Below are 27168 nucleotides of genomic sequence, written 5' to 3'. Positions count from 1 at the left end.
GAGTTTTGGATCGGGCGAGAGCAGGAAGGCTGGAGGGCCATCTGGAAGTAGTAAGCCTGTTCTCTCTCCTCAGTCACTGCATGAGACATGGAGAGGAGCAAAGTGCTGTCCTCTACAACTCCAGCTGCGAACCTTCCAGGGCATCAGAGAGACCAATAAGGAAGAAAGGACAGAATCAAAACTCTTATGCTCAATAAGCAAAGACTTCTAAAATGCCTACTATGTGCCAGACCCGGAAGACTGTAGGCTGGTAAAGCTGAAAGGAGCCTTAGAGATGATCAAACCATTCATTTTTCCAGGAAGAGATGACAAACATTATAGTCACCGAGTCAGAGGTGAAACTAGGACCCTGTAGAGCAGATTTCCACATCATGGTGTTGTCAGGTGGATCTGAGTTTGAACATCTCCATCTTGTGCCCCCCTTGGGTGAGTCATTCCAGAATACCGTTTTCTCTCCCCGGCTTACCTTTGGCGATCTTAATGTCCAGAGCTGTCCGGATCAGAGCCATCAGTGTGGAGGTGAAGTGGACCGTCATGTCCTCAGCCACTGGCATATTCATCAGGACCAATCTCTGTGCGAAAGAGAGGAAACAAAACAGCAGGAAGAAAAAAAAATACCAAAAGAAACCTTGGTGAGAAGTGAAGAAAAAAGTCAGGGGTCAGATGCAGAGACAAAAAAGAAGGGCAAGGATTACCTATCCCTGATCCCACCTCCTCTCCCTGCTTCTCACTTCAGGCTCATTCACTACTACGTAGTAAGTTAGTTTTTTTCCTAGGAATATCACCAAATTCCCAAAAGTCATTCTTCAGGACTCCTCTATGGTCCTAAGAATGTCTTTAATAGGGACGGAAAGTGATTTCTAAGAGAAGTGGCTCGGAGAAAAGAGTCAGCTCTAGGAGGTGACTCCATTCCCTGATTCGAGGCTGCCGTTTCCCTTTGTCCCACAGACATCCCCAAAACTCACATGGAAAGATAGTGATGGGGGAGATTTCGCTCTGCTTATCTGACTTGAAAGATGCATCCTGATGCCCCCTTTTTGAGTCTTTAAAAGGTGAAATTTGCCAGCACATGATTAAACATGCATAAGTCCAACTTATCCAAAGGATGAGGTGGAACAGGATAGAGAGGGAGGAGAGTGCAAACAGGGTCTAGGGGAAGAAGGCTGAGGAGCGCAAAGGAGAGAGAATGAGAGAAGGGTGACCAAGGCAGGAGCAGAGTGGGCAGGCCTTGTTCCCCTCACCCGAAGGAAGGGATCAAATTGAAATGGCCAAATCCACTTTCCAGAGAGTATCTTGCTTTTGGAATCCTTTGACTTTTTCCTCCAGGCCCCACACCCCCTCTCCCACCAAGCTTCATCCCAGAAATTCAAAGAACTCAATACCACATCCCACCACCTGGTCCTTTTGGATGTGGCCATCATGAGCAAAAAGGATGCCAGCCTGTGAGCTGTGCATGAAGAGCCATGTCCTGGACCCTAAAGGGCCCTGTTCCAAGGAGATGCTCTCTGGAGCCGTACAACTTGGAGGTAGAAGCAGCAGAAGGTCCTCTGGCAGAACCACCAGCCTAGCAGGGAGGGATGTGTCTCTTCCCAAGGCAGGATCTTTAATGCTCCATTGGAACATCTCGCCTAATGTGATTCCACGGACACGGTGTCTTAGAGTGTAAAGTCAGTTTCTTGTTTGTATCTGAGTGCCATCTCTCTCCCACTTCCTTAAGCTTCTAGACAAGTGGCAACACTGCTGGGGTGCATTCCTAGATGAAGGAGCTCCAGAGTGCTGGGTCAGTCTAAACACCATACAGTAACTATTACTAATAGGTGAAGAAGAAAAGCAGACCCCTGAGTCTGAAGTACCCGGACAGCAGGTGACTTCCCATATACAATGCTGCTCTGAGCAAGCTATGGGGAATCCTCCTGTGACTCCAGGGCCAGGCGCCACCATCAGTCATGCCAAGAATGCAAGTCTAATGTTGAGGGCAACTTGTGCTCATTGTCCCCTTTTTCCTTGTACTGACAAGAGAGCCCAGCAGCTGGGCTGATAGGGGAAGGGAGCTGGATCCTTCTGTGTGTATCACGGAGCTATGTTCTCCCCTTTTTCTGATACCTAGAAGGAACCATGCCACGGTTCCTTCCTATGTCAAAGAAGAAGAAATTTGTTAAGAGTTTACCCCTCTCCTAAAAAATTCTTGAACCACGTTTAGACAAATTTCTGTATTTATTTTCTTAACTTATCTAATTGAAGACTTTGTTTTATAGGCTCTGATAGGAGTTTTGCTATAGGCTTCCTTCTTGCCCATATATGCTATTTGCTGGCCACCACTCAGCCTCCTCTGAGGGAACACGCTACTTAACACTTCCTTCCCGGTAATCTGCTAACGAGAAGCCACACGCTTGGAGAAACGCAGACTCACCCATACCACCGCCCAAGGTGCAGAGTCTTGCCAACCATGCTTTGTAGTGTTCTAGGACTCTGTACTTCCAGGAGCCTTCCTTGCCCTTCCATCTCATCGTTTCTTTTCCCCTCGGTTCCCTCCTCCACCTCCCCAGCCCAGCTTCCTCCCCATGTTCTGGCCTCCCCACAGCTGGGCCCCATTTCCTATTGGTCTCTAGCCCAGAACAAAGGAAGGGGTGGTCTACCTTATATGCCACTTTGGAGGGACATCTCTTGCCGAGGCCTAGCGGTGGTGACATGAGAGTCAGCATTTCATACATCTCAGTGTAATGGATGCGGCCACTGCTCATGGAGGGGTGGGAAGTGGGGGGTGGGGGTTGGCGGGGCAGGAAGGGTGACAGGGAAAGGAACAGGAAGTGGGGAGAAGGATGCAGACCGGGAGGAGAGGAGAACAGGCATTCCCAGAGAGCCAAAACAAAACAAACAAAATAATACAGAAAACAGGAGAAGAGAAACAAAACAAAATGGACAAACAGAAAAAGAACAGGAAACCTGTTAATCAAGGCAAATCATACGTGTGACTCTGTCCTGGTGCGGATTTATATCACGCCCCACACAGACCCGGGAACGTTGGTGGCAACCTTCTGGTCCCTCTGGCTCTGTTTTTCTCCTCCTGGATGACCAGGACCCTACTTGGCTGTTCACGCTACCCATCCCCCATTCAACACAAGCCTGTGTGCAATTCCCAGGGCTGTGTGCGAGCGGTATAAAACGGATAGACGGTGCTCCAGCCACGGGTTAGGACTCCTGGCCCCAGTGGCGATGGGGCCCCCGACCTGGAAGCCAGGCCCTTTTCCTCCCTTCGACCCACAGGTGGAACATCGTGTATCCCTCTCTGCGGTGTGTGTGCAGCGGGAGGTGGCAACTTGCACTGGAAGTGGTGGGCTGCCTTTTCGCATCAGCCCCGTTGCTTCCACCTGGCTTTGCGGAGGAGAGCGCTCCCTCCTCCCAGCATGCCCCGGGCCAATGGCATGCTGGGGACAGGAGAAACCAAACCAGGAGGAGAAAGAGCATCTTGCATGCCATGCCGCCCTCCCGGCTCTCCCCTCATGCGGCTGCAGGTTTCACTGGGGTGCGGTTTAAAGAGTCTCAGCAGAGGAAGCTGTTTGGCCTGCTGGGGACAGGAGTCAGTGTGTCGCCACCCCCAAGCCAGCTCCTTCCCGTTGCCCTCGCTGGCCTCGTCCTGGCCCTACGTCTTCCGCCAGCTGTGGGACCGTGCTATGCCCAGAGAGCACCCCCTTCCTGCCAGCCGCGCCAGGAGAGGCTTCCTTCTCTAGTGGCCTTGGCCTTGGACGGCGGCCTGGCTGAGCCACTCCTGTTCGAGTTCCCTGGGGCAGACAGACTTGCAGAGGGGGTCCCGCGTGCTCCTGAACAATGTCCTTGGTCTCACAAGCAAGCAGTGATGTGGCAGTTAGGACAGGCCCCTTGTTCCCCTCAGCAATCCGTGGAGGACGCTAAGGCAAGGCATCCGCTCAGGAGCCCTCTGTCACCTACAGACACCTTCCCAGACCCCCTGAGCTGCCGTGTTCTTCCACACGCCACCGAGGCGCCCCTCTCTTACCACTCCCCTTCAGCTCTCATTCCTCATGGTTTCTCACTCCTCCTTTCTACCCTCGAGTTCTTACAACCCTTTCTGGCCAAACTATCCAGGAGCTGGAGGGCACGCGGAGGGAGGGATGACTAGGACCACGCCCGGCTACTTTCCACAGGGGAGGAGGACACTACTTTTACCAAAAGGAGGCTCTCTGTTCTCCAGCGAAGGGAAACCAGTGAAGATGTCTGCATTCTCTGGAGGACGGAGAGGTCCCTCTGGGGACATCTCCAGATTAGGATGGAGTGGGGAGAGAGACAGAGTGTGAGAGTGCGTGTGTGTGTGTGTGTGTGTGTGGTTGTGTGTGCATACATACGTGACTGAGTGTGTGCATGTGCTGAACAGTGGGAGAGGTCAAATCAGCCTTCTGTATGAAGTAAGTCCTTCTACCCCCCCCCCCCCCCCCACAATGTGTCCTTTTTCCTTGTGTAATAGCTGCTGGTTCTGGGAGGGTTTGGACCTCTTTAAACTCAAAGGAAAGCAACATGAAGGTTCCCTCATGTGGCGCAGTAGGGGTGGAGCAGACGGAGAGAAGGGTTCGAGGCGCACCCCACCGCCGGTCGCGGCTGGGGACTGGGAGGCAAACCTTGCAAGCCACCCTGTAGGGGCAGTTCTCTCCCAGGCCCAGAGGCGGCGAGATCACCCGCACTAATTTGTACATATCCTTATACGGGATCCTGCCGCTGCAAAGGAAGCACAGGCGGGTTAATAGAGGACACTCAGCAAAGGGCGGGAAAGACATGACAGTTTAGCCAGGACGCTGATGGCTGGGAGAGGAAGAACAGCTACTTTTTTTCTTTCCTGGGACCCGGCATGAGCCAGACCAGGACAGACTGAGAACAGTAAGCATCAGAGAACCATCATCTTGCTGAACTGCACTGCCCCCGATTTTCTAAGGAAATCAGAGCCCATCCAGTGCCCAAAGGGTCTGCCGAATGGCCAAGAGCCCCTCCGAGACGCCTTTCTGGCCCATGCTTAGCCAGATGCAGGAAACGGACAGTGGCTCGAGCCAGGCCTTGAAGAACACAGCTTGATGGTTCACAAAGGCCACTGACAGCTCTCAAGAGCAGGTGCCAGGCTGCCAGGAAGTGGACTCCCCAACTGTGTGCTTTGCACAGACATTGATTACAGTTGGTTACTCAGACCCACTTGTCAGGGGCAGTGGGAAGTCGGCATCTCTCTGCAGACAGAGAGAGACAAATTCCCCATTAGGCTAATTAGCAGGGAGCACAGTGAGCACCAGGGAATTTGCAAAGGGCTTTGCTTCGCGTGGTGGCAGATTATTCCTGCGTTCAGCTGGGGCAAGCTCTGCTCTCCTCAGTGGGCACCTGCCTGGATCTGTGCTCAGAGAGCAGCCTGGGAGTGGGGCCGCGGACATCCTCCCTCCCGCTCTGCTCCTGCCAGCCAGCCCACAAGCAGGCAGCCTGGCTGCATGCAGCCAGAATTCCAGGAACAACATGACCTGTCTTACCACCCTTCTATCAAGGGTCTGCTAGGGAGTCCTGGCTTTGTGCAGGAAGGACAGAATCAACACTGGATTCATTTTCAGTGGCTAAATCATCCACTCTGACAGAGACAAGGAAGCTACCTCCTGGGATGGAACATGGTTTCTACCTGAAACTACGAACCCACATGTCTACCTCTGAGCATCCCGTCCTTGCCAGCAGCCATGGGAGCCTCTGTCCCAGCTTTACTCTTTCTAGTCTTTTCTTGATGTTGCTGTTCATTCCTCCTCTTATTCTTAAGAGCAGCTCATCGGTACTTCAAGTCTCTTGATCCTTGAGACGAAGTTCACTTAACCATTTGCTTTGTTTCTTGAGACTGGGATGTGGGTGGGTTTATCCTGCCTATAAGCTGGTTTTCCCTGCGTCCTGTCTCAGTTGGCCAAGACATTGGCTCACGTTAGCTCTGTTAGTTCTCCCCCCGCCCACCCCCAAACTCAAGGAGATGTCCAGTGAACCAACCAGCCTGTTATGCTGTGAATTTTAAAGCAGAAGGGGTTCGCCTTTCTATTTTTGCTCTCTCATAGCTCTTAGATCTAAGTCTCATGATTTTTTATTTTTTAAGTTCTCTTAGAATTCTTTCTTCCCAGTAGCTAGAATGAGTGGGGGAGGAGCATGTTTAATTCACAAGGCTTTTGGGTCCCAAGATAACATGAAATCACAGGAAACTGGGATTTCTGAGAGCCAAGGACACCTGAGTGAGGCTAGGCGAGCAATGAACTCTTCGACTAGCAGTTTTCCTCTCTCCGGAATGAAGACGTTCCTTCTCAGGCTCCCCATCTCATGGCCATCCACACTTTTCCAACCAATGTTCCATAATTTCTGGTTGCTTTCCCATATGGTTATTATCAGTTGTTACAAACATGATCTAACATAATCCACACTGCCACTCTTCGAGGCAGGCAGGGCGTCATCATCACCATTTTACAGACGAGGAGGCTTAGTGTAGTTACATGACTTGTCCAAGGCCACAGGGCCGGTTCCATGCAGGCCCCGCCTACACTGCCTCTAACATACCACCAGTGGCTTTCTGAGCAGCCTATCTACCAGAAAGTAGACCCAGCAAGTAAACACCATTGCTCAGCCATTGTAATAGGAATGGATTTGGAGAACTCTGCGCCCTAAGTCACTAATAATTACTGAGGGGAAGAGAAATTCTGATTCACTCTTCCAACACTTGACCCAAGTTCAAGAGCCTTGCAGGAGGGTAGATTTTAGGAAGAGTCTCAGATTGTGAAGGGGCTCCAGGTGGAAGCAACGTGGGCCGTTCCTGTGAAGGATGGCCTTTCCTGTAGTATTTTTGGAAGTGAACCAGAATGGGTAGATTGGTGAGATCAGATCCTAAAGCTAAAATGACGCAGTACAGAAAAGTTCCTGTGGAGTAAGTGCTACCAGAGCAGTCACCCTGTCCTCAGCTTGAGGGGTCAAAATGCTGTCTTTGTGCAATAAAGTAGGGATCAACAATTTTTTTTTTCTATAAAGGGTCAGGTAATATTTTTGAATGAGGGTCACACTGTCTTTTTCACAACTACACAACTCAGCCTCATAGTGTGAAAGCTGCCACAGACAATACATGAATGAATGGGTGTGGCTACATTCTAATAAAGCTTTATTTACAAAAACAGGCAGATGACCAAGTTTATCCCTGAACCTGTAGCTTGCCAAACCCTACTCAAAAGCTCAGAAGGCATATCACAGGAGAAATACTGGACAGTGAAAGAAATCTGGGGAGGTTATTCAAGCAAATTCCTGCCATGTAATTCAATTCTGTGCAACAAAAATCCTCAAGTGTTTAAGGGATCAGTTGGAAGAATGACTTGCTCAGTTCTTAACATAATTTCAGAGTCATCTCAAACAGTATCTTTTTAGAGGGATGAGAGAGACAAAATGCTATTGTCACTGACCGCAATGGCCAGATGTTCAAGTGGCCCAGAAAACCATCATCAACACCCACCACTCTCCCTGCTCCGGGGACTCGAAAGAGTCCACTAACCATTGGGGGGGAAAAAAAGAATAAGGTTACAGGAAGCCCCTCTGGTGACTGAGACCAACGATTCTGAGGTATAGATTGTGTGATGAGATTGGCAAAGAAAAGAAAAGCCTGTCACAGAAGGAATGGGAGGGGGAAGGAAGATAAAGAAGCTACGGTCTTGATGACTGGCCTAATATCAGAGCCAATCTGAGGGCCTGGGCTGTCCTACAGGCCATGACTGAGAGGAGTCTCCTCTCCTTCTGTAACAGGCAGGTCCAATTCCAACCCCTTCCTTGGGAATTCCAGAGGCCCTGGATATGGGCCCCACTGGGATGGCCGAGAGGCCTACGCACCATGCAGCTCTGTCATATTCTGCCCAGACGCGGACAAATTCGTCCAAGTGGTGAGGCCCTAAGATGGAGGAGTCCCGAGTCAGGTACTCAAAGTTGTCCATGATGACAGCCACGAACAGGTTGAGCATCTGGAAGGCAAGGGGGAGAAGAGTAGTTAGGGGAAACCTAATGCAGGAAAACAGGCTTCAAGGCAAATCAAGAATTCAGAAGTCTGTGGGGCCAGAGCTCCTAACGAAAGCACTGCTGACCTTGCTGTTTCCATTCTAATTTCCACGCACTTCCTTGTGTGAGACTCAGTATGTCACTCTTTAGGGCCAGTTTCTATTTGCAAAGAACTCCACAAAAAGTCACTTTATTATCTATTCAGTTAATCTAACTGATTTGCAGCAGAGGGGGCCACAACAGCGACAACATTCTCAAAGTCAAGGCCTAACACCAACCCTCCCTTCTAGCCTCTCCAGGCCCTGTCCCTTGCTCCACAAAAGGAGCCATCCAGAGAACCGGTGAGGTGTCCTAGAGCTCACTGCAGGGCTTCCTGTGTGATGGCCTGCGGCTGTTCACGCCCCTCGGTCCCTGTCCTCTCGCTTACTTGTTCATTTGTTCATTTCAACATTTCTTGTGCACCCACCGCGTTGTAGAGATCCAGGCGTTAAGGATGGGAGATAAGAAAGCTGTTGTCCAGAGATACATGCCTGTGCCTCGCGCGTTGCTTAAAACACAGCAAGCCTTCCCTAGGTGTTGGTACTCGAATATTCTTAAAGATTTTTTTTTTTTTTTTTCACAGAGAGAGATCACAAGTAGGCAGAGAGGCAGGCAGAGAGAGAGATAGAGGAGGAAGCAGGTTCTCCGCTGAGCAGAGAGCCCGATGCGGGACTCGATCCCAGGACCCTGAGATCATGACCTGAGCCGAAGGCAGAGGCTTAACCCACTGAGCCACCCAGGTGCCCCGGTACTCGAATATTCTTAAAGACTTACTTAGTATTTAGCAGAGACTGCGATGTATCAGGAATATGCAAATGCTATAAATCTTTTTAGGAGCCATGAAAGAAGCGTATGCAGGTTACACTGGGATCAGAAAGGAGTATGGATGTGAATTTCATGTAATCTCCAGTTCCTGAAATATCATCCATCTTTTGACTTTTTCCATAACCATTTAAGAATGTCAAACCCAGGGTGCCTGGGTTGCTCAGTGGGTTAAAGCCTCTGCCTTCAGCTCAGGTGTGATCTCAGGGTCCTGGGATCGAGCCCCGCGTCAGGCTCTCTGCTCTCTCTCTGCCTGCCTCTCTGCCTATTGTGATCTCTCTGTCAAATAAATTAATATAATATTAAAAAAGAAAGAAAGAAAGAATGTAAAACTCACTGGTATAGCTCAGGGGCCATACAAAAAGTGGTGGCAAACCAGATTTGGCCCTTGGGCTATAGTTTGCCCATTTCTGGTCTAAATTATGAGGAAGCCACAGAACACACCAAAAGCGTTTATAGTAGGGGAGAGACCGAGGTCTGTTTCATCCAGAAAGAATCCTTGGCAGTGGTGCAGAGGGTGTCCAGGAGATCTGTGGGGAGAGTTCTGCGGTGCTCCTGGACCAACCCAGTGGGGACAGTTGAAAATCAAAGGACATGGAGGACATGGAATTGACAGAACTTGAGCACAGGTGAGCACACTCTGCTGTTGCTTCTTGGCTGCCTGGCTCTTGCTTACTGTATGTCTGGTCTCTTGAGGACCCCACCATCTGCCTATTCCCAGTCAACATGCTTCAGTGGGGCCCCACCTGTGACCCGGGCCTCAGCCACTGAATCCCATTCCCCTGGGCCATAGTGACTGGTGATCCAATCACGGCCAACAAAATGGTATTGGACCTTCTGGGCAATAGACTTGTTTTTCCCTGTCAGTCTTGAATGTGTGAGGACTGGGGTCTAGAACTGCTGCTACCACCATCTTGGAGCCACATGTTGGGGTGTTTGAGGAAAGAGCTCTCGCGGAGCAGCGTGGAGGAAGAGATCCATACGCAGGGAAAGAAACCTGCTTATGCCTGTGCTGCCCTAGGGTTTTTCATTTATATGTGCCTGTAAAATCCCTTTCTGCTTAGGCCAGGGGGAGCTGGGCCTTCCATCACTCATGAGGGAGAGAGTCCTGCCTGAGACACAACTGGCTGATGAGGTGAGAGAGGAGGTTTCCAGGTGGATGGAGGTGCCAGAGAAGCAGGCAGCCTAAGAGGTAAGGAGAAAGTCAGATGCCTGGGTGGCTCAGTCGGTTGAGTGTCTGCCTGGCTCAGGTCATGATCCCAGAGGCCCAGGATTAAGTCCTGCATTGGGCTCCCTGCTCAGCAGGGAGTCTGCTTCTCCCTCTGCCCCTCACCCCACTCTCATGCTTTCTCTCATTCTCTCTCTCTCACTCTCAAATAAATAAAAATCTCTTAAAAAAAAAAAAAGATAAAGACAAAGTCTGTAGACAGGACGTGGCTGGAGTAACTCTCCATGAGTCTTTATGGAGAGACTGGCCACCTGCACCCTAATAACCCCTCTCGTCCCTGCCCGCCTGCCTCCATCCTGCTGCCTGGGATATACGTGGGTGCCTGGAGGTCTGGCTCCTGAAGGTGGGGTACAGGGCCCTCAACTCTCTGTGGAGCCACCCTAACACGCCTGTACTGCCTTCCCGCAGACCTCACCGGTGTGTGAGGGAAATAAACGCCTCCTGGTTAAGCCGCTGTTGTCTGGAGAGTTCTGTTCTGGGCCACTGAACCTAAGCCCAGCATGGGCCGGGCCTTTCTTTCCGTCACGGACATGAGAGCCACAGTGAACATGTTCCATCACTGCCTGGGTTATGAGGGGTTTCCATATAGCCACACATGTGTTTTACACTCCTTTCACAGTACTTATTACTAACATGAACAAAATCATTGTTTTACGTTCATCTAGTCTTTCAGAGTGGGGTGTGCACACTCAATCCTATTATTTGTTTTAACACTGCTCTAACCTCGTGAGGCAGACTTAATTACCATCGGCCCTTTGAGGACCCAAGTGCTTCCTTGACATCTCGTGTACTCTCAGCTCCAGGCACATGGCCTGGCACATCATGGTGTACCAGTAAATCTTGCTGGAGTGACTGGTTTGAGTAAAGAAACTGTGACTTGCCCAAAGTCACAAAGTCAATCTCCCATCGGGCTGAGATTCGAAAGCAGATCAGCTCAGGCTGAATATAGCCTCTTTAAAAATAACATGAATGTGAATTATGCAGCACCCTCTATCTCCAAATTCTCAAAGTACCTTTAGAGTCTCTAATGAATTTTCCAGTTATATCTTCGGTTTTTTTTTCAATATTTATCATTAAACACTTACATCATGGAGGACAAAACCGAAGTTTCCACATGCCCTTCTCAATGGTCCTCTGTGTCACCCGACAACAGCCCCATCAACAAACACCGACACACTTATGGGCCTTCCTCCCTTTGCCTCAGGTTGACAGAGAGACTGAAACCCACTCACAGCTTCACCCCCGTACCTCTAAGATGCTGTTCTGTGTTCTTTTCTTCTTCTCATTGAAAAACCTTTCACACCCACAAGAAGGGAGTGTATTAAAAACACATGTACCCGCTCACCATGCACATAATACCCTTATGATCAAGCCATTTTCCTTCCCATTTACAGAAGCTACAACAGGGAAAGTGTCTGACCATGCGAGGACAGCAGCAAAGCCAAGACCACAACAGCGCAGGCTACCTGAGCCTCCAGCAGGCTCGCTGCCTGCTAGGTGGACCGGCCCACTACCCTCAGAAGCCACACCAGAGAGCTTCTCCACACCAGCCAGCTGGACACATGGCAAATCCCTCACAGTCACCTCAGAGAGGCAGAAATGCCTGGATGGGACCTACTTCATCTGCTGACACACGGCTGTGAGGTTAACTGCTTCTCAGGGGCACCGCTTTAGTTTCAGACTTTTTTTTTTTAAGATTTTTATTTATTTATTTGACAGAGAGAGAGAGCACAAGTAGGCAGAGGGGCAGTCAGAGGCAGAAGTAGGCTCCCCGCTGAGCAGGGAGCACGACTCCCTGAATCCCCAGACCTGGGACCATGATCTGAGCCGAAGGCAGATGCTCAACTAACTGAGCCACCCAGGCGCCCCTAGTTTTGGATTCTGTTCAGCCGGCGACATGACCAGTGAAGCGAAGCCAAGGGATGTCAGGGTGGCTACAAACACCAGACTGACCCTTTAATGGACCTGGCAGGACCTCATCTAGGGTTACGCAGCATCGAGATTTTGGGAGTCCGGGTGCTGATTCATGGTTTCTCCCAAAGAACAGATTAAGAAGGCACCTAGGGCTTCTCACCATTTTATAAGTGGGCGTGTTCCACATAGGTCACTCAATATTTACTAATGCCCAAAGCGATCCTTTCACGTCTGTCAAGCTGGCCAACTGTCATCAAACATAATGACATAAGTCAAGAGACCGCATCTGTGACACTGTATTTAGTCACCACTCTACTTCTATTAATCCTATCACTTCATATTTCCAAGGTACCTTTTCGTGACAGTTTGAAAGACTACAAAAGAGCGCTAAGATATTCTTAGCCCTACTTGTAAGATAAAATACCTGAGGTACAGAGAAGAGAGACGTACTCTGGGTCACAAAAGAGCCAACATGAAACTCAATACTCTATTCCCTAAACTCCATTCCACTCATCATTCTTTCTCACAGCAATCCTTCCCTAGAGGCAACAAAATCTGCTTGGTGGCAGCGATGGGAAGTCACTCACTGGGGAGTCCACTAGGCATCCTGGCCTTCAAGAGTTCCTTGGGGGATGGGATGAGGTGGGAGAGGGGAGGCGAAGGGACGGCCCGCCGCATCTCGAGCCAAGAGTGCAGGGTTTACTCACCAAGAAGGAGCAGAAGAAGATGAAGGAGACAAAGTAAACGTAGGCCAGATCTGTGCCACAGCGCTCATTCTCATTCTGCCCGGAAGGCGCAGTGGTGTCTGGCTCGCAGCCTTTCTCCCCGAGGCACGACAGCATTATCTCCTGCCAGGCCTCGCCTGTGGCACTCCTGAGCCCCAAAGACATTTTGGTTAGTGGTAGCTGGTCTGCGTGTCTCATCTTCTCTTTGGCCCTCCTTCCCGACTCACCCATCCCTTCCTCTTCCCTGTATGGTTCCTCCGTCTAGTACTCTCCATCTGGAGATGGAACATGCCAAGGAGGTCTCTCTTGGGCTCTGCCATCCCACCCACTACTTCTCTGTTTTTTCAGAAGTGTATGCTGACAGTGGTTGAGACAGTGTTGGGACTAAGACCCCACACAAACCTGGCCATCCAGGGTTTCAGCCCTTGAATGGAATTCGATCTGGAGGAAACTGTCCTCACCTTCCCGGCTCAGAGTCCTGGCACACATGTTCTAAGCCTGCAGTCTACAAATTATCTACTGAGTCAGAGACACTGCGGAGACTTCCTGCTGTCATCGGAGCCGGTTTTTAGAGCCAGTGCCCCTCCCCACCTCTGCCTCTACTGTATGTCTTCATAGAAGCAGAGCAAGCAGAATAAAGAGACAAATAGGAGGAAAAGGCAGACTAACTCTGCCTCCCTCGACAAGAGAGCTGCTGCTACAACAGCTACGCATCCAGATACCTGAAGAGTAACATGAGGGACCCGAAGAAACTCCGGAAGTTGTTGTGTCGGTTGATGTGACTCTCCTCATCTAATTTTATGTTTCCAAACACCTTGAAAAGAAAACAGCAACAACAAAGAGCATTACTGGCTGTGTCATGCGCCCTGCACATAATATTAGCCGCACCTGCCTCTACTAGGGTTGGCAAACGCATATGCGTGGCCCTTCTCAATGGCCTAATCCTGATGCAGATAGGATTAGACCCAGACAGGCTGGTGGACCCCATGCTCCCGGCCTGCTGTAAAGAAGTAATTATGTTCTCCACTGCAGCAAAGGGGATCCAGGGCCATAGAAGGCAAGATCTTTTGGAAGTCACTCTGCCTGTAGGTAGTTCCTCCCACACCTAATTTGGTCTCTTTATTTCCATGGTACCTGTCACCAGGGTACTCAAGCAGTCTGTCAAAGACGTACCCCATCACAGAAGTGCATGGAAGGAACTACCCCTCTCTTCCTGTCTCCGGTTGTAATGATGGAAGCATGCGTCTTTGCAGAAGATGTGATTTACGTCTTGGACAGATACAGCGCTAGAATTTGTAAGCTGTGTGGGTCAGAGAGAGCATCTCAATCTTCCTTGGATATGTTCCTATCCAGAATGTCAAACTGAGAAGGTCAGTACATCTATAATCTAGAGTCCACAAGAACGAAGGCACACAAAGCCAAGTCCTGACCAAGAGGATGAAGGAAGTCAGGACAACCGGATACTTAGAAAAGGAGAAATAAGATGCATTTGTGTAAATCTGGCTACGGAACGAGTGTATAAATCTACTGTGGGTTGTTGAGCTCGGAATGTGGTCATTATGCAAATTCATGTGAAAAAAAAAAAAAAGAGGGAAAACTCAGAGATATTTGTCCATAGCCAGTGAATGATGTTGAACTCTTAGAGCCTAAATATCTTCAGATGAGAAGGGCGCCCCTCCACGCACACTACCCAGCCCCAGCCATGTTTCAGGTTTCAGGATCTAGTCTCCCAAGTCAATGTTGCCATAACCGAAGGCCTACAGGTCACTTTCCCAGCCAGACTTTTGAGACTGTTTCCAGCCTATACATAACATGCTTCCGTTTATCTAATATATGCTAAATGGAACACATTCCCCCCCAACTCCCTGAACAGTTTTGAGAATGTGCAATTGAGGAACAATCTCTGCCCCCAGCTATTTTGCTCAAATAACTCCCACTGACACCTGCTTTGGGAATTTATTCTCAACACTGTTTTTCAAAACCCAAATACTACTTGTCTCTCAGGGAGAATGGAAGTGGCAAGTGAGGAAGCACCGGGGAAAAAGGGAAAGGAGGAAGATAAGAAGGTGCAGGGCCCACAAACAGAAATAGTAGGACTGAAAAAGTCCCCCTTAAATTTAGTTCCCGGCACTCCAGGAGAACACTGTCCTACATCCTTGCCTATGTTCACATCCTGTCTCTCCTTTTCACCCTCTCGGTCTAACATCCATGATTTACCCCTCACGGATCACATCCACACAACTTACTGTGTGTGTGTGTGTGTGTGCGTGCGCGCGCGCATGTGTGTTTTCTACCTATGACAATCCTGACGCCATCATTAATTGTTCTCATTATGATTTTCTCAAACACTTTAACCAGTCATCAACTAGTTGGAGGGCATGCTGGGATTTTGCATGAGGCATGTGTCTAACAGTCAAAGAAACTGAAGCTATTTTAAATCTACTCTAGTTTTCAAGCTAAAAATATATAAATGTATATTTATTGTGAAGGAAGTTTTTATTTTATTTTATTTTTTTTAGCTTTCACTTAGCTCTTGTCCCAAACCAAATTTTTTACACCAAAAGGCTTGAAAGAGAAAGAAGGGACACCGAGACCCACCAGAAAACTGAATGGACGTATAAGCTTAAATCTACTTTCACTTGGAATCACAAAACTTAGGCACATAACAGGACCTGTGAAGATGTCCATCCAACTCCTGACCAAGTCTGCACAGCTGGTCAGTGGAGGAGCTGAGGCTGAAAGCCTCGCCTTCTAATGATCTGTGGCCCCAGGACTCTTTTCCATACCCAGCAAGTTACTCCTTCCTTCTATCTTCAGATCCCTCTGCAAAGCTCTCTCTTCTTCTAAGATGCATGTGAAAGTTCAGAATAATGGTTCTTCTTCTCATAGATTCATCCTGTTCCTATTTATCTTTCCAATATGAGTCTCCTGCCTTTATGCTTCTGTTTGGATGGATCCCTGTGCTTTGTTATGACTATACCAGATACAACTTCTCTGGTCACAAGCTAGGTGTCAGCAGTGTCCTTGGTGTGGGCTCTCTATCATGGACCAGGAGGAAGACGGCCATCTAAAGGCAAATCACAGTGGGATAGCCATTTGTGTCCCTGGGTAATGGAAATAGGGCTCTTATTTTTTGAAAAGAAGTCTAAGGGCAATAAAATATTAGACACTGCAGTTATTGTGAAGACCACAATTTCATGACTGAACAACGCCCACATCCCACTAAAGGGTCAAAGAAATACTTGTATTTGCTTGTTGGTGGGAGGAGAGAACATGTAGTACAGTGAGAATATGGGCGTGCGGCAGACAGAGCTAAATTTAAATCTCAGCTCTCCCACTTACTGAGGCCTCGAACATGTTATAAGTTACTTAACGATGCTAAGCTTCAATGGAGTCAATGAAACCCACCCATAAACATTTTCACATCGCTCCTGAATACATTAGTCATGTATTGTGTGTGTGCTTGCGGATAGGGCGGAAGGATGGGGATAAGAGCACACGTTGAGGACGGTGTCTGGCATAGTCAGGTGTTCAAATTATGCTAAACAGTCTTATCATCATTATCAGCAACATCGAGAACAGTTTAGTACTGGAGATGGTGTTATTCTAGTTTATTATGATTGATGATGAAAAGGAGGTAAGAGCTATTTTAAGCATGGGCAAAAATTGATTAAGTTTCTATTTGGCTGTTCAAGAACATCTAAATTCTAGAATCAATTGTTTGAGAATTAGAAGGGCCTTAACAGACATCATCAAGCCGATCAGCAATTTCAGTAGGGGATTCCATTGCCCTGATGCTGTCATGACATCTTTACTGAATTATCCTCATTGAAGGAGAACTCACTACTTCTCAACCAAGTCTCACACTTTTTGACATTCTGCTCCTTTTGGAGGACAAAAATCTCTCCAGGAATGGGGTTAGAAGATGGATAACAGGGGCGCCTGGGTGGCTCAGTGGGTTAAAGCCTCTGCCTTAAGCTCGGGTCATTATCCCAGGGTCCTGGGATCGAGCCCCGCATCAGGCTCTCTGCTCAGCAGGGAGCCTGCTTCCTCCTCTCTCTGCCTCTCTACCTACTTGTGATCTCTCTCTCTCTGTCAATATTAAAATATTAATATTTTATATTTTATATTAATTTATAATATTAAAAAAAAAGAAGATGGATAACATTAAGAAGTGCCCACAAGAAAGAAGAGTAAAAAGAAGAGACATTTCAGAGATGTTCTAGAAAAAGGCTGCAGACACGGCGAGCCTGGGAGATATGTGCAGTGGCCCCAGATGGCAGGTACTGTTGAGAAGATAGCTGGCAGTCCAAAGGCGGCCAGACTGGCTGACTGCAGGAGACTGCCACTTGGCTGAATTCCCATGCCGGGGTTTAGTCTCCACATCTCCAAGTCAGAAAATTCGCCTCCCCAGACAGGCAGGAAATCCAGTGTATCTAACTGGATCGATTCCTGGGATGGGCTGCTGGCTGTTTATGGGAGTCCATCGGCCACAAATGATAGTCACTTTAGAAAGAAACTATGGCCTCTTCTGCTCAGTGGGCCTCTGGCGACCTGAATAAATGTCTACAATGAGAACTTGATCCACTTCTCAACTCTGAAACTGGAAAGGATGTGGTAACCCAAGAGACTGTCCAGGAAGTTGCCTGGCCCTTGGATAGGCATCTGCAGGCACACGGCCCTTGGGCGTCCCTAGGATTAGGCCGGCTACTAGGAACCACCTGACTTTCTTTTAGGTCCAGCTCAAAAATGGGAGATCCTGAAACAAGGAGCATGGTGAGCCTCGCCTTCAATCTATTATGCTCAGGCCGATAAGCCAGTGATGATCTGGGCAATACCTGTCCCCCACCAGGCCCCTGATACATGAGCTCACCTGCATCCCAATGATGGCATAGATGAAGAAAAGCATGGCAATCAAAAGGCAGACGTAGGGGAGGGCCTGGAAGGAAAGCAAAGACAGGACCATAAATTCAGAGGCAGACAGCTAGCTCCCAGGCTCCACAATCTATAGTCACCAGCACTACTAGAATTCTTGCCCTGAGGCTGATTTAAATGAGCTGGTTGGGGCTGGGACTCTCTATTCCCCCGGGGCTGTGCTCTTGCAGAATGCCATACTTTTGCTGAGGGTCATGACCTCTGGCAGGTAAGCTATTGTCTAAAGAGAGGCCTGTCATTTACCTTCCGTCAAGGATACTCATACTCACTCAACCAGAAGTGTGGCCCAGATCTCCCAGGAGAGCTGGGGAAACCTCCTGGGCTTACGATGCATCCCACTTTGCATTGCAGAATATTAATAATGTGGGTAACGGTGATGTAAACTACACAGTAAGTACCTAGCTTCAGCTCCCAAATCCCTGTATTACCCATTCCCATCCTTCACTCAATGCCAAGCCCATAACGGAGAATCTGGGAGCAAAGTGAACAGGCTGAGAATCTCAGTTGTTCATCGTGTCCTAGAAGGTAACTTCTGAGGAGACCTCTCTTTCCAGTGTTTAAACCTCCTGACACTTCATTATGTGTCATGCGAAACTCCAAAAAGCCTTTCAAAGATCATCCACTGCAACACCCTGCTGTGAAGCCACGTGGCACAAAATCCCATACGGTGCAAGCTGACTGCCCCTCTGGGATGATAACATTTCAGTAAGGTGGACAATGGGGCAAGCGAAGGAGATGGAAGGTAGGGAACTGCCCTCTGGCTGGTGGAGGATGTAAGGCAATTTGGTTTTAGGGTTAGGGTGCGTTCTACAATTCTGGAGCGAGCTCAGTGCGGACATGGAATTCCACCTTTTTCCTTTTCCACCCACTCAGCTCCCTGGAAGATAGTGCAACTATGAGCCTCCACTTTATCTACTGTGTGCAGCACGAATCCCACGAGATCGATTGAAGGCTTTCAGACTGCAAGGGCAGCGCTTATCAACAGAGCCAGCTAAATGAAGAGCCTTGGGAGACTTTTACAACTTGAAAAAAGGATAAAATTAAAATGCAACTGAGAGTTGCTAGGAGAATCCCCTCCCCAGTAAAGTGCTGACTCCCAAGGTCTACAAAGAGAAAAGTCTGCATTTCAAGGGGCCATGTGAAGACTCCGTCTGATGGTAGAAGAGAGAAGGGAGATAGTTTTCTTACAGCTTGAGGTGCTGCTACCTTCTCCCACCTTCTGCTTACTTCCTGCCCTTATTCCATGTCCCCACTCCCTAGCTCATCTCTCCCGAACCCCAGTTTTTGGAAAAAGATCAAAGGTACATTCTGCTCACCTCTCTTATCATGCTATAAATTCTAACTCAGGAAAGGAAAAATGGGGAAGAATGAAGTAGGGGTCTGTGGTGGAGAACTGGGGAACTGGGGGCTATGCTCATGGCAGGTGGGAGGGCGGGGGTAGCTTGGGTAGGCCATGACAGTGCCCTTTATACTCTGTGGCTCCCTGCTGTGTATTTATAGAGGCAGCCTTTGTAAAGCCGACTGTAAGAAAACAATTTCTCTACTGAGTCCTGGGACTGTTTCAAAAAGGAAACACCTCTCCATCACAGTGTCACCTGGAGGCAGATGCACCCTGTCTCCACTGTTCTATATTCACTGCAATGGGCCAACCACTCTGCCATCAACTTTTGACATGCTTTTCTTTGCCCTCAACAGTATGCAGTTTTACAGAGAGCTGGTGAGCATGATAATGTTACAGGCTGACATGTATTTCTTGAGAGACTAACTGTAACTTGTTTGGAAGGTCTTAAGCAAAAAGGTTTTAGAAGTACCTTGTATATCAGACTCTAAATCCAAATTCACCTGAGACTCGGTAAATTCTTACTAAGGTTTTAGATTTCTCTTCTGTCATGTAACTTTGGCAAAGTTCTTTTCATTGAGGTGAGGCCTCTGTAGGAGTTAGGTCACCAAACAATGACTCTGGATACAACCTTGACAATAAAAACGTTGTTGGCAGGAGTTCTGAACATCCTTACGACACCTAGTCTCACCAATCAAACCCGCAGGACCTCAATGGAGAATAAGTCATTAATGACGGTGTGCAGTGAACACTTTCCCAAATGATGAGAAACCACTGAAGTTACTGGCTGACCCTCTCAGATTCAATTAAAATACATAAATAATTAAAATAGAGGTGGCAATGGGTAAATTCATGATTTCTCAGCTTTGAGTCAATGTCATCAAATTATTTTTAAAACACATTCACTGAAAAGCTTTTTTTTTTTAGTAAGAGGAAAAATAGTGGGCATTTGAACAGCACTTAGACCCCAAAACTCCAAAAACAAACCATGGTAACTGCTAAAGCCTGAAGACACTGAAATATGTTTGGAAAATTCCTTTTGCAGGAAGTCTCTGCCATTAAAGTCGATCTCAGGTAGCTTTTAAACTTCTATTTCTTACCAATACACCTCTGTATGGCCCCATGAGACCATTCAAAGAAGCTCATCACATTAGCCTGGCCCAAATATCCTATTAGACCGTAGGACAGAGGTGACCATGAACATGCTGCACATTTGGTGGTTGAAGAAACACACTGACAAAGACAGGGATGGGACTGTATGACTCATCTTGCAATCAAACACCGCCCAAGGAGTCCTTTGAAAAACTGTTCATGTGAAATCAAGCCACTGGCAAGTGCGTGAAAATGCAGAAGCTGGCTCCTGACAAGATGGGACTGTTTGGGGCTTTTTGGACTATCTAGAGAGGTAGCACACCTCCTCGGACAAGCCCCAGCCTCCATGAAGAGAAAACAAGGGAGTTACAAAGTGGTGGTGTTTTTCTAAAATGAGATTCTATCCAGTTGGGCACGAGCTGCCTGGCTGAGCTGCACTGGAAGGGAGAACTGCTGCTTTCATCGAATGTATCTGACAAACGTTCCTGGAGGTCAAGGGACCTGGGTGATGACAGCGTGGGGCCAGGCGGTACTCCATCCAAAAGACAGAAAGGAAGAGCAGCCGCGCTTACCTTAAAGGACTGCACGAAGGTCCAGAGTAAAATACGGATGGTGTAACCCTGCCGGAGAAGCTTGATGAGGCGGGCAGCTCGGAAGAGCTTCAGAAAGCTCATGTTGAAGCCACTGGTGTTCACCAGCTGGTGGACCAAAAGGAACCTCATAACTAGTGACATTATGATCATTTAGAAAACACTAAGCACTAGTATTTACATATTTATCCCTCATTCTGATACAAAATTTGACATGGATTCTGTCTTTTGTTTTCAATCCCATTTCCAAATGATGAGCCAGTGAGGACCCTCTCCCGAGCCTTCCCAGGCCTGGCTAAGGTGCGGCTCGTACCCCCAGAAGAGTGTCCTGTGTGTATCAGACGAAAGCAGCCTCTCTAGTCTTCCAAGGGTCTCTGGTGCTCCTGACTGCACTTGGATGCCAGTAAGGCAAGTGAGTAATCCCTCTAGCACATATGATGCCCATGCACACATCTGATGAGAGTTACAATGAGCTCTCCAAGTCGTCTTTAGAATAAACAATTTTAGGGAAACAATTCAGATAAAACAACTTTGAGGGCAATGATACTATGCCTCTTTTGTCATCCCCAAAGAATCTAGCAGAACGCTGTGCACACGAGCCCTCTTCTGGTACTATTGCACTGAACCCATTAGGTGGCTGCTGTTGAGTCAAGCAAATGAAACAAAACCTCCCACAAGACCCAGTGCCACTCCAGTGTTTGCAGCTCGGGAATGAGGAAATGAACTCCCAGCTCTTAGAGGGCTATGCATTTGGTTTGATGAGTTAAAAATGGACTGTATGCAAGTATGGGCACACACCCACTGTAACTGGGTGCCTTACTCGGTTGAACGTCTGCCTTTGGCTCAGATCATGATCTCAGGGTCCTGGGATCAAGCCCTGTGTCAGGCTCCCTGCTCCGAGGGGAGTCTGCTTCTCCCCCTGCCTCTGCCTTTCTCCCTGCTCATGCTCACTCTTTCAAACAAACAAACAAATAAATCTTTTTAAAACAATGGACAGCATACATAGAGGATTCTTTTATGCTACTTCAGGGCCAAGCTTAAAGACAAGGATGTACAAGCCACTCACCTTGCTGTCTGTCAGAATGATTTCTGTGATACTGCCAATCACAGTGATGAAGTCAAAGATATTCCAGGTGTCTCGGAAATAGTTCTGGCGTGTGAATTCAGTCATGAGATCACGAGAAAAAAAAAAGGAAAAGAAAAAGGAATGGAGAAAAGACATCTTTCGTTACATCAGTTGTCACTTGGAATTAAAACTCACCAATTCACATACAAGGTCATTCTAATTTTGGTTTTAGTTTCTTATTTCTAACTGGAAATGCTATTTCTTTACTGATTTGGGAATTTCTCATTTGGGAAGCAGATTTCTCACTACTTGAAAACCTTGTTTTTGAAGCCGTCACTAAAAAGCTACATAAAAAACTATGTAAGAAATAGATTTGGGGCCAAGTACATTATAAAGCCCCAAAAAGGAAAGATCATCATTGCCGCTTATAAGGCAATAAAGTTATTTACAATATTACTCTAAGGTTTTCTACAACTTTTAAATTGTTTATATTATATCAAGTGACCCTATAAACACACACTTCTGACTTTCAACTATTAATAAAATTCACAGAGACGCCTTACGTCATTAAAGGCCAAAAGATGTGCCAAAAATCTTCTCCTAACTCCACAGGGCGGCAGGACAAATAGACTTCATCCTTCCCTTCTTTCTCACCTCTGTTACACCTTTTGAGTAATAAAATGAGTGGGTCGAAGGAGATGGAGGAGAAATAAAGGACCTGGAAAATCCACCAACCATGTAACACTCTGCTTAACAGAAAGAGTAGGTAGGCTCTGCACCCATCTCCAGCACTCAGGTGAACACAAACCTTGGACTATACTCCTTAAAAGAAACAGTATACTTGAGTTCCCAAAGTCATTGGCTTGTCCTTGGGCAGTACCTTCCATAGAAGACCCTGAGAGCACGGCTGAAGCCAATCCCCAGCAACCGTCACAGTGAGCACTAGTGACTTTTAGAGTATGTGCCAGAGGAGGGCTTAGGCCCTTGGAGTTCTTTCAGTTTGCTTCTCCCAGGGACACTATGGGTAGGTCATGATCAATACCCTCAACACGATACATCCATAAAACACCCGGTGGCAGGGTTGGCAAGAAGAGTGGGCAAAGACGTGCAACAGTGAGAGCAAAAGGGTGCGGTGAGAGCAAAGCTTTCTTTCTTTCTTTCCTTCTTTCTTTTTGAGAGCGTGGGTGTGGAGGGCTGGTGGGGGCAGAGGAAGAGGGAGGGAGAGAATCTCAAGCAGACTGCCTGCTGGGCATGGAGCCCCACATAGGGCTCAATCCCAGGACCCCGAGATCATGACCTGAGCCAAAATCAAGAGTCAGACGCTTCACCAACTGAGCGGCCCAGATGCCCCACAAAGTTATCTTTAATGAGCACCTACTCAGGACTACAGGTGTAGATGCCTTGGGTACAATAAAGTACCTAAGGCCATAAGATAGCTATTGTGATCCTCACTTTGAATGACAAAACTAAGGCTTAGAGAGGCTTGTGTGATTCCAAAACCAGGGACACCTGCTGGGCGTGTAGAGAAACAGGGCACACAGCCTCACAAACTCACTTTTCCATGAAGAATGCCTACTTCCTCAGGAGTAGAACCAAGTCGAGTCTCTGAGTTCCTCAGTTCTCAGGGCTCTCCTAAGTCCCAACCTGGGCCAAGCTTCTTAATTCTCGGATGGGCCCCCATACAGTAGAGACAACACGAATCTAGGTCTCAGAGGAGAGGAGCTCTGGATTCCAGTGGAAGGGGGATTATGACAAAATGTGGCTTAGAACAGCACCGTGTATGTAGACCAGTAGATCAGTGTGGACAGACGGTGGGTTTCAAGTCAGATTAGACCAGGATCTGAAAGCTGGCTCTGCCTTTTAGTAAGCTTGGGTCAACTACTTAATCTTCTTGAGTCCTAGCCCATCCAGAAAAGAAACTGATAACGCCTATCTAAGTAGAGCTGTTATGAAGCTAAAATGAGTGAGATATAAAGACTTCCGTACTTAATATGTCAACCCATGTTCATTCTCTCCCTCATTTTCCTTCTTCCTTTTTTTATCCCCATCCCACTTTCCATTTCTACTGCCTTTTACTGTGTCCTCTTTAAAAAGCTGCCCAATTTTTCTGAACGTCAAGTTCCTCATTCAAATTAACAATGTCAACAATGTTAATGATGGCATCTGCCATGTGTATTTCGGAGTATTTGACAAGATCTAACAAAATAGTATATGTTGGGATATTCTGAAAACCTAGAGTACTATAGCAACATAAAGATTAAATTGGGAGTAGTGGTGTCTTTGATCATGTGAAAATGCCTCTAGATCTTGAATGAAAATATGAAGGTGAGAGTGGGAAGGAGGCAGGCTTTGGGACCAAGTCTGGTTAAGCTTGTCAGTATGTATTCAGCGTTCACCATAATTAGTGCACAGTTGGGGACTTAAGTCAACAGACAATGTCAACAGCATATGTAAGTAATCACAATGCACAGAAAACCTTTCCCTGTTGTGGCACCAGCCTGGCCCTCACTCTGCTCACCCTGCTCAGGGCTAGGCTGGGTTGTAAAGGCATCTTTGTTGGTGGTAGTTTCTTTTTACTCTTTTATTTCCCCAAGTCTCAAAATGCTCAAAGGGGAGTCAAGCGAGCAACAATACAGCCACCTGCAATGGGTTCCCTTCAACTCCCCTCCCTAAACCATCAAGTTAATGACTTTTCAAAGAATCATTAGGAGACCAAAAGCAACCGCCACAGTCAACACTCAGCAATTATCAAGCCCAGCCCAGAGGCCCTGCTAAAGCTGCTATCAGACAAACCCTTATTTGGATAATAAGCAAAGTTTCTCTTCTTGCAGGGAAAGCCACACACACACACACATACACACACCATATTTGAAATGGTAGCTCACACACTGAATAAGTGTGAAACAGCTGTCAAGTGGGTTTATCCGCATCCCACTGATCTCACTGTAAACGCTTAAACAAGGAGGGGGGTGGCAGAGAGAACTATTGTGTTTACAGGACACCTAAGCAAAGGGCTAGGTTTGCTTAACACTGCTGAGAGGAGTTGCATGAATGTGCAAGCGATTGTAACTAATAGTTGAAGAGAAGGAAAATACTCAGAAAAACTCGGTCCAACCCTCCACAAACCTAATTCCAGCATACCTACCTACCTGCCAATTTACCTTTATCTCCCTCTCCCTCTCCCTTTCTCTCTCTCTCTCCCCCCCACCCTCACACACACACACACACACTTTAATGGTCATGAACCTTTGTAAGCATAAGTAAAAAACATTTTTGTTAGCAGAAACTGTGCTTCATATAACTAATGGGAGAGGATGATTAGGTAAAATCTAGTTTCTGCTCTGTTTGAGGGTAAGAGGGACAGACATGTTCCCATCTGAATCATAAAATCTTATACCTCTTACCAGTCAATAAACATTCAAGGCTTATTAGTCCAATCTTTGTTTTGCTCTTTATCTACAAATAAATTGCAGTTCTCATAAGAATTCTGTCACCCGCCGGCCACTGATAGAACCTGCCAAGACCGGAGCCAACGGCTGCATGAGTATGGAGCTGGGGATCTGGCCTCCTTTCCCCTTTCTCCTAATACCCTCAAGCATCCTCTTGTCTCTTGGGCAGTTTATTGAGCAGTTGAAACAGGCCCACAATTAGGTCAGGTATGTGAACTGTTTCTGGAAGAGTGGGAACCACCCCCCTTCCCACAAAGGACAGGAGTGCCTCCAGAAGGAAGGGAAGACAAGTGCGATGCTGGGGCACAGGCCACGCCATACCAAGAAGCCGAACGCGATGACTTTTAGGACACACTCCAGGGAGAACACCATGGTGAAGGCAATATTCAGGTACTTCAGAGCCAGTTCATAGGTACAGGGAGCAGAGTAGTACTGCCAAGAAGAGAAAAAAGGAGAAAAAGAATCAAACCCTTAAGGTGAGGGGGGGTATGTCATGTCACCGATGCTGGCCATCTCTCAACCCTGCCCTTGCGGGCCACTCTGGCGTGTGGTGCAGGAGACGCCGCACACGAGCTAGAGAGGAGGGCCATGTAGCCCATAGAGCAGAACGGGGCAACATGGAGAAAACCATGGACCACACCCTACAATGGCTATTTATTAGCAAACATAGCCAGCCTTCCTAGAGATGAAGGTGGGTAGGACAGAAACATTTTCAGGAACCAATCACCATTGATTATTAAATAAGATCACACCTCTTCCAACACTTGGAACGTTCCCTTAGAACCCCACGATCATGTGGATCTCCAGACATTCCCACTCTGGTCTGAATCTGACGGCCATCAGCACCTGAGGCCCCGGGTGCTACTGGGCCGTTACTCTAGGGCTCACTCCTTCATGGGGGGTGCTGAATGGGACAAGATCAGAAAGAGATTCCAAAGTGGAGAAGAATGGAAGGAAGCAAGCATCTTCCCCATGTCTCAAGCCCTGGGAGGGACTGGGCTCCAAGGCCCTGTCTGCTGAGTACCTCCCGGCCACCACCCACTCACCTTCATCATCAGCACGACGGTGTTCAGGGCGATCATGGCCATGATGGTGTACTCAAAGGATGGGGACACCACGAAGTGCCAGACGCGGTACTGGAATGTATGCCTGTTCTGCGGCATGTAGCGGGTGAGAGGTTTGGCGCTGATGGCAAAGTCGATGCACGCCCTCTGAAGGAAAGTCACAGCTATTAGCCCAAGCTCAAGTTCCCTCAACCTCGCCCCATCAGTGGGCTCTCTGTTAGGTGGCTAGAAGAACGGGACAGTGCAGGGAAACCAGGGTCGGGCTGGACAAGCGAAGGGGGAAAAGGGCAGCAGGGATTAGGGGGACAAAGTGCAGGTGTGTGGTCCCTTTAAATGAGTACACAGACCTGGGCTCTCACATGGGATGTGGATTTCATGGTGATCAGTCATGTCCTTCACACAGCCTGCGGCCAACACGAGCAGGCAGGAAGCCTTACCCGACGCCCTCAGTCGGAAGTAAAACTATCTCCCAATGCATTCCCATAGCGCTTTATTTGCTCTTGTCTCATAGTCTCAAACAGTTTCTGTTCCATTCCATTACAAAAATAATGAACCCTGCAATGTGCCAGCACTATGTTTGTTCCTAGAAAAGCTGCACTAAGGAAACCATATCCCTTATCCTTATAGCAAATACAAGCCACAGAAGGACATAGACTCATAAGCAAATGTCTTAATGTTGGAATTTTGGCACACATACTTTACTGCCACTTCTAGACTATTCACTGCACAAAGGCAGGGACTACACCTTAATCCTACCAGCTCTCTGTGCCTCATGCTTAAGTCTTAAAAGAGCAGATGTTCAAAAAATATTTATTTAATGACTGAATAATTTTTTCCACCTTGCCATTATCAATAAAGTTTTATTAAATGAAGT

General features: G+C 47.8%; 1 protein-coding gene across 9 annotated transcripts in view; it reads right to left on the bottom strand.

Moving 5' to 3' along the window:
• The window catches only part of CACNA1E (calcium voltage-gated channel subunit alpha1 E), a 503960-nt gene that overhangs the window by 15288 nt on the left and 461504 nt on the right, over nt 1-27168 (bottom strand). For 6 of the 9 annotated variants that reach the window (XM_047705043.1, XM_047705049.1, XM_047705045.1 and 3 more), the window contains 10 exons: nt 26277-26441; nt 25552-25662; nt 21782-21865; nt 20698-20823; nt 17633-17698; nt 13482-13573; nt 12742-12907; nt 7870-7997; nt 2637-2733; nt 467-572 (listed from right to left, as the gene is read on the bottom strand). In XM_047705043.1, coding sequence (XP_047560999.1) covers nt 467-572; nt 2637-2733; nt 7870-7997; nt 12742-12907; nt 13482-13573; nt 17633-17698; nt 20698-20823; nt 21782-21865; nt 25552-25662; nt 26277-26441 — 1141 coding nt within the window. Of the gene's footprint in view, nt 1-466; nt 573-2636; nt 2734-4628; nt 4726-7869; nt 7998-12741; nt 12908-13481; nt 13574-17632; nt 17699-20697; nt 20824-21781; nt 21866-25551; nt 25663-26276; nt 26442-27168 lie in introns of all 9 variants that reach the window. The other 3 variants (XM_047705044.1, XM_047705046.1, XM_047705051.1) reach the window with 1 other exon arrangement.

The sequence above is a fragment of the Lutra lutra genome, chromosome 15, assembly GCF_902655055.1.
Source record: "Lutra lutra chromosome 15, mLutLut1.2, whole genome shotgun sequence".
Classification (NCBI taxonomy): Eukaryota; Metazoa; Chordata; class Mammalia; order Carnivora; family Mustelidae; genus Lutra; species Lutra lutra.
The sequence above is the reverse complement of the archived record's forward strand: the minus strand, read 5'-3'. Positions and strand labels throughout refer to the sequence as shown.